Source organism: Pinus tabuliformis, chromosome 5_1, assembly GCF_031772625.1.
Source record: "Pinus tabuliformis cultivar Carrire ecotype Pingquan chromosome 5_1, CPIR1, whole genome shotgun sequence".
Lineage (NCBI taxonomy): Eukaryota > Viridiplantae > Streptophyta > Pinopsida > Pinales > Pinaceae > Pinus > Pinus tabuliformis.
In genome coordinates, this window is record NC_142305.1 from 750628913 (window position 1) to 750636535 (window position 7623).

Genomic DNA, 7623 nt, shown 5'->3' on the forward strand with positions numbered 1-7623 from the left:
TACATTTACTTCACCTATTATTGGTTTTCAAGGATATTCACAAATTATAATGAACAAGTTTGGTTTTTATTAAAAAGAAGATGGAGTTACAACCATTTTTTTCCACGACTGGATAATTTAAAGAAGATTCACGTGTAAAAAAACATATAAAAATTCTACCAGAAAAATTAAAATAACTATGTAAAAATTGAAAGATCTCCTTGCTAGACAAAGGAATCAAACATCTGTGTAGTGAACAATTTCTCGACAAGATGATGAAGTTAAATGTGTTGACCTTGTCATCATACAAAGACACACTGAATAAAGTAGAGAGATGGAATAAGATTCATTGGGAGGCATGAATACATTTCATGGATCACTAATAACCCAAGCAGGAAGATGTAGACAATTATGGCAGTGAGTCTACAAATCGATGTTATATGCTTTAAAACAAGTAATTAAGCTAGTTTAAGTGGGCATAAGTTTGTGGTGGGTACATGAACAAAATAAATCTTAAGTATTTAAGAACGTGAAAAACTTTGTATCACTATTTTCAATTTTTTTTTTTTTTTTAATTCAATATCCATATTTCTGCTACCATTATCAAATGTTTAGCTACTTTCCCTCTGCATCGATAAACTTCCACGATGTTTTGTCATGTACCATTCAAAGTTCTGGAGATAATAATTAGGAAGATCTGGAGATAATAACTACTGTAAATATATTATTAATTAGGAAGCATATTAACTAAGTTTTATGATCTCTCTGACTCTATTTTGAAATGGTTTACTAGTTCCGATCTTTGAATATAGGCGAGATGGCCGACCAAATCATAGTGCTTGATGAATTAATGGAGAAGGGATCACGTACGGAACTGAATCGAAACTACTAAATACATCATTAGCTAAACTGAATATTATTCTAAAATACTATAATCCTATAGGTTTCATACATCAACACCCACCCCGGATTATCCATAGATATATTTTGTTCGCCTTGCACAACCATTAATCTATTCTAGATGCTGACCCTTCGCCTTCACTTCTAGGTTTCTTCAATTGACGTTGTTTTTTCATCTGGAACCTCAGCAAGTGCTTCTTGCTTACCTCATGATTCCTCAGCGATGATCACCAACTCTCCATATCCGAATCAGGCATCGTGCCATATCTTTTGGACCATCCCTACTTCTCGGACACCAAACTGCTGAAAACACGATATTAACCATTATAAATCTCTCAATCTACGCCCGTAATCGCGAGGCGATAATTTTAAGCCACGATGCCTTGGACGCCATTGCAGACTATCTCACCAGTGGGCAGACCTTGGAGACTAGGAAGAACGTTGCTGCTACCATATTTGCGTTCTCATTGCGGACAACTTTGGCTTAAAATTATAATTCGTCGAAATTCATGAAAATCTCAAAATTGGTCTGTTATAATTGCATTATGTAGAATGCCTGGGAAAACCTTGTACAACACCAATCCCTCAAATTTGATGACGGGGCAATCAGCTAAAACAACAAGCAAATCAACGCAATTTTGCAATAATATAATGCTTACCCTTGTGTTCTCAGAAAGCGCCTTTGTTGCGCAAACTGAAAATTGAAAGCAGAGAAACAAGCTTTGCACTCTAAATCCTCAATTGTTATCCTGACTTTAAATCATCGAAGGAAAAAGTGGCTTCGTCTACATGCTCCAACATCTCACTAAACTCCTGGATCTCCATGAGAATTTAAGTGGAAATACCAATGGGGGGTTTCGCCCTCTGCTTAGACTCCCATGAGGTGGAATACTGTGACAACGACCCTAAGGAGAACCCCTCCAAATACTCTTGTGAGGTTCTCTCTTCTTCGTGATCTGAGAAGGCCCGGCCAGTGCTTGGGTTACGGGTTACGCCGCTGGGCAGTTCATCAGAAGTCGTTCCCATCACCTTTTCGCTGCTTATAACGCAGGGATGGGAATCATCGAGGATGGAGATTATCGGTAGAGAGAATAATAGGAATAGCGATGGGAAAGGAAATGACACCGTGAGACATGTAACCAACCCTTCACACTCCTAAAATATCAACCATAGATGACATGTTAAGACGAAGTGTATTCTCTAAAGAATAAATCGTCGCCATCGGTTCAAAAATCAACCAGCCTCCTTCCACCCTGAGTTTGAAATAGGATGCCTTCGGCTAATTAATGTTCTGTAAAAAAACATATATATTCCATTCTCATTAGAAAATAATGTTTGCTTATATTATTCAACTATTTACCTTTTTTTCCCTCGCATGAGATTTCAGAGAGTAGCCTAAATTATATATTCTCCAATCATATTAATACCACAAATATGTATATAGTTGACCATAATTAAACACTTTATAACTTGGTACATGAGTTCTTGTTTTGGTTGTGAGATATTGTTAAACGTTATATTTAAAGTCATGGATGATGGCGAGATAAGAACAACAAGGATTGCATCTCCTTGCAGATTTGAAAAAGCACATTTTACATTTCGCATAATTTATCTTACATTGGCTATAATGCGTATTTATGGCAATTTAAGGCATTTGCAAGATGTGTGTAATAGATAACTTGGAAGATATTTATGGTAATCAAGGCATTTGGAAAAATGTCTCTAATAGATAAAGGTAAATGTGGTATATCCATTTTACATTTGTTATAATGTGTATTTACGGCAATTAAGGCATTTACAAAATGTGTTATAATAGATAATTGTGGAAGATATTTATGGCAATCAAGGCATTTGAAAAATGTGTATAATAGATAAGGGTGGAAGATATATAATTTGGTACATTTTCTATATCTGAAACAGTCAAATAGAATAGACAAAGGAGTGCATTTTACTACAATTTCAAGAATTCTTTGATTCTATCTATCTATTACTCTAGATTTAAATGCTGAGGGGAGCTAAAGATTGGCAAACAAAGACCATACTTTGAGCTATCTTGTTGATTTGAGGGTGACAACTATGAGTCCATGTGTAATATCGTTCTCTGAGAATAGCAAATGAATTGTGAGTAGTTAGCCATGAGTAGTTGTTGAAAGGGAGACTCCCAACGTGAGACAAAAGAAAAACAAGTCAAAAAACTCTAAATTCACATTTCATTAATTTCCTTAATTTCCTATCATGTAGCCTAATAGGATTTGAGGGTGACAACCATTGAGTCCCTCTGTAACATTGTTCTCCAAGAATAGAAAATGAATTGTGAGTAGTTAGCCATCAGTAGTTGTTGAAGGGGAGACTCCGAACCTAAAACAAAAGAAAAATCAGTCAAAAAACTCTAAACTCACATTTCCTTAATTTCCTTTCATGCCTTAAAGCCTAGTTGATTGTAGCATAGGGTTTAATTATAGTTTCATTCTGCTTGAATCAACAACATATTTGCATGGGTAAGAAATGCCTTCTAATGCTTCTTTCAAAGGCTTTGAAATAAATACTAAGAGAGTTTGATTTTGGGCTACCATGTCTACTATAGTAGGACAGTTCTCAACATTTTTGGTCATTCTCGACACTGGAAACCAGTACTTCTTCAAGCCAGTTGTAGTAAATACTTTGGTTAGGCCATTGGGTGCTCTAACACAGTCTTCAATGAATATGGTAACAATTTCATATTTGTAATAGGAGAATCCCTCCTATCAAATGCATTTTCGGATTGTTAATTTATTTTTCCAAAGAAGAACCCATCCTTAATCTATTAAAACACAAAATTTAGTTTTTAGTATTACTTCTAATACTATTTCTATTTTTCAAATATTCTCATTGTGAGTTAAAGCTTAACAAATCCATATATCGTGTTAAATCCAACTATTGCAATTCTTAGTTATCCTCTTTTTCAGTTAAAGTTGAACAAATTTATATATCATAAAATCCAACAATGATTGGAACAATATTTAATATATACCATTTCCCAATTTAACAAACATATATGGCATGCAAAATTGAAATACGATTGGAACAATAATTTCTCTGACATTCTGTTTTCTCGAGAACTGTATCAACCACATTGTGTAATAGACAAAAATGATATTTCACCGAATGCATCTTGTTGCAAAATGTTGGCAATTTTTCCATATTGTAGTAGATATAGCGAGCCACTAGCTCCATGTGATGGTGTCAGTGGTGGTACTTTAAACAGAATCCATGCCCTTGCAAGCTTTTGTATATGTAAAGGAAACAACCCCACTAATTCTTGGTGTGGCGCTATGCATTGGCATGTTCACCATGGCATAGTCAAAAGAGTTGAAAATACATGCTATGGAATAGATCGAAGGGTAGGTTATATATATTGGATCACTTTCCCTTTAACTTTCCAACAGGAAAAGTCTCTCACTTTACAGCTCTGTTCGTTTTTAGTTTGATCTTATTCAGTTATGATGTAAGTACTTCATTTCTTTAAAGTAGTTTCTATGCATTAAATTGATTTTTCTAAGTGAGGATACTAGTCATTAGATTGACAAGCTTGTTTGGTCGCAGACTAATGGCTCAGTTACACAACATTGCACTAATTTGATTGCAGGGATTCCTATGGATGATTGCTCAAGCTTATGGATATGGTGGCTAGAAACCTCGCCATGCCACGTTCTTCGGTGGCAGCGATTGTTCTAAAACTATGGGTACATAGGACATTTGGTTTGAACACATTAGAAAATTTTGTTTATAATATGGTAGATTTTGGAAATTTTGTGGAATTTAATGGATAATTGGTAAATATGTTGGAAATTTAAATAAAAAGAGACACAATATGTAGATATCTGTAAATATTTTGGAATTTGAGGTGAAATACTTAACCTCTGCATCAAATCTTATTTTAAAATATTCTACCAATCCACAATTTAATTAAATTAATCTATCATAAAGAAACTATAAAATTCTCATAAAACTATTATTATCCAACGTCAATAAGAAACTATAAAATTTAAATAAAAGTATATTGTCCAATGTCCTGGACATTGGATTGCAGATTCTACAATATCTCAAACTTGAAGAAAGATCAATTGTTTTCAAAATCAACAATACACATATGGGTACCGAAGAAGGTAACCTATGAAATCGAAAACAAGATTGTAGATTAATGGCAAACAAGCAACCCACCCAGGTAGATCCCCAATTTTATTGATCAAATCAAACGGAAAAGAATTAGCAAAGCTTGAGGTTGTAAGTATTGTTGTAGTTTGGTTTTAGGAACTGTTTGAAATTCCAATACAGGCTTCGAAATGGACAGTCAGTCATATATGGGGGATTCCTAAAGCAGTCCGCTAGCATGGCCTATGTCTGGATGTAAGTATGCATGGCATTCACTTGCAAAACTGAGTCGTCCATACAAATTAATTTAAATTTTGGCTTCATTTTGATTTCTACTTTATCTTTTCACTATAAATTAGTTGTATTATCATTTTTCATATATTATTGTTTGCAGGAGAGGCGTGTGGACTAGTACTTCTGCTTTGAGTACTGTTCTTTTCAACAATGGACTCAGTTGTGAAGCCTGCTACGAGATGAAATGTAAAGATGATCCCCAGTGGCGTTTGCCTGGGATAGTGATGGTCACAGCCACTAACTTGTGCCTGCGAAACTATGCTCTCCCAGACATTAATGGTGGCTAGTGAAACCTAGCTTTGCAACATTTCGATATGGTGGAGGCATATGGATTTTTTGCTTGGCCATGTAGGGTTGACCTTTTAGGACCAAACAAATAAGACTTTGGTATTAGGAACCTAGCTCGAGGGGATTGAATCAAGCACTATATGAAAATACCCAACTCAAGTATTAGGGGTTAGCTCGACCATACACCGTAGATATATACCTATCACCTTCTATACATCCAACAAAATGATTTATTCACGGTAGTTCAATGGAAATTATGAATTAGACGAAGCGAGGTTGATAGATCATATCTCCTGGAATTAGCAAGACTAAATGTTGATCAACACATCAAGAGATGAAGTTTATCTAGCAAAATCATAAACTGTTTCAATCAATTCTGTTCTAATCCAGTTCTTAGCCAAACAAGCGAAGTACGAGGTCAGGTAAGTAATTAGGTTTTTATTAAACACACTTGATTTTTCATGAGATTCATTCTTCCCTTCTTTTGTCTCCTTCACCGGTAGGAATCAACCCGTACACTCTAACGCCTTTGGTCTTTCCTGTTTTCCTATTATCTGGTTGCATGTTCAACCTTCCTTGAAGTTTTCTAGAAGAGGGTGAAGTTTAAGAGTGGCAAGTTCAAGCTTCTGTGAAGTTTTCACCTGCATAGGAGAGGGATCATGTTAGCCAGCTGGATCTAATTCTACAAAACTAGTTGCCAAGCTAACCCAAATGAGTGATTGGTGTTAGATTTAGGGTTCTCCAAATTTAAGGCTAAGATCACTGTATAGTTTTCATTGAAGATTTCCAGGCTGAAAACAAAGAACAGATACCCCAATTTTAGCAACATAGGATATGTTGAAAGGGGAAATTTGATATGAAAATGAAACTCTACAATAAGACCTCCAAAACAAAAATTTGGATAAAAATAAAAAACATTGGTTAAATAGATTGGTCCACCCAAATTAATATGAAATCAATCGACGACCAATCTCTATAATCTCCATGTTGTAGGCAGGGATTAATAAGGGTAACAAATTCAATACAACATAGTCTCTCCCTATACCGTTAATTAACCAATTAACAGTACTACACCAAGTGGTTTTTAAGACATTTATTTAAGAGAATATTTCAATTTCATCTTAAACACATTACTAACTTTTTAATTGAATAAACGAAAAAAAATATATATATATTTTTCCCATCAACTAGGCTCAACAAAATTGTATGTAAGTGTCTTAGAAAAAAAACTTTTACCTCATCCTGAACTCCTACATTAATTTTTCATTTGTCCTCCACAAACGTTCGTGATTGTTTAGGTGACTTGCCCCACAAGCGGAAGAAATTCAATTTTTCCTTCGTCAATCATTTCCTCTCCATCCTTATATACCATGACATAAGGAGGTTTCGACCCACCTTTTTAATGCCTATGACGATCACATGCACATTTATCCACCTGGTGCTCCATGAATATACAAGGGAATCTTCGCTTTGCTCATCACTGGTTGATATAGGGTTTTCAACCTGCACTAATAAGGCATCCAAATCAATGGAGGAGTGACAATAGTGTATGTCAAAAATTTATTCTTCATTAAATGTCTGCATGAATATATATGAGTGATGGGAATAGGACCGTGTGTTGGAAAGAATAAATAAAGCCCTAGACAAAGATCACAAATATTGTGCAAAGAATTGGGAGAATTGTATGTGTGAGAGTTGGTGAAAATTCATCTGAGCATGGATTACCATGAAGTACTTAAGTATGGGCACGATACTACACAATCCTAACAAGAATATGTTGGCTCACAGACTCCATGCATCATAATAACAATTGGGGATATTATATATAAGAAAGATAGCTAATTTTTCCAATTTTATTGACGAAGAATATGCATTAGTTTTCTAAATTTACTTGTAAAAGGCTACATGCAAAAAGATAAATTAACTATGGTAATCTTTGGGAAAAAAAATTCATATAAATATTGTTTGCATAAAATATTAGCCACGTTATGTTCTTCGAAAAGTCTAGATCGTAAATGGTAAATTAATTGT

The 7623-nt window shown here is 34.7% G+C and overlaps 1 protein-coding gene across 1 annotated transcript; it reads left to right on the forward strand.

The window, feature by feature from the left end:
• The first annotated feature begins 796 nt into the window (after window positions 1-796).
• LOC149167123 (expansin-A3-like) lies at window positions 797-5591 on the forward strand. The gene is made up of 4 exons (XM_089430373.1): window positions 797-845; window positions 1844-1961; window positions 5194-5265; window positions 5405-5591. Exons 1-4 carry the CDS (start codon window positions 797-799, stop codon window positions 5589-5591), a joined length of 426 nt encoding a protein of 141 aa, XP_089286499.1.
• Window positions 5592-7623: the final 2032 nt, after the last annotated feature.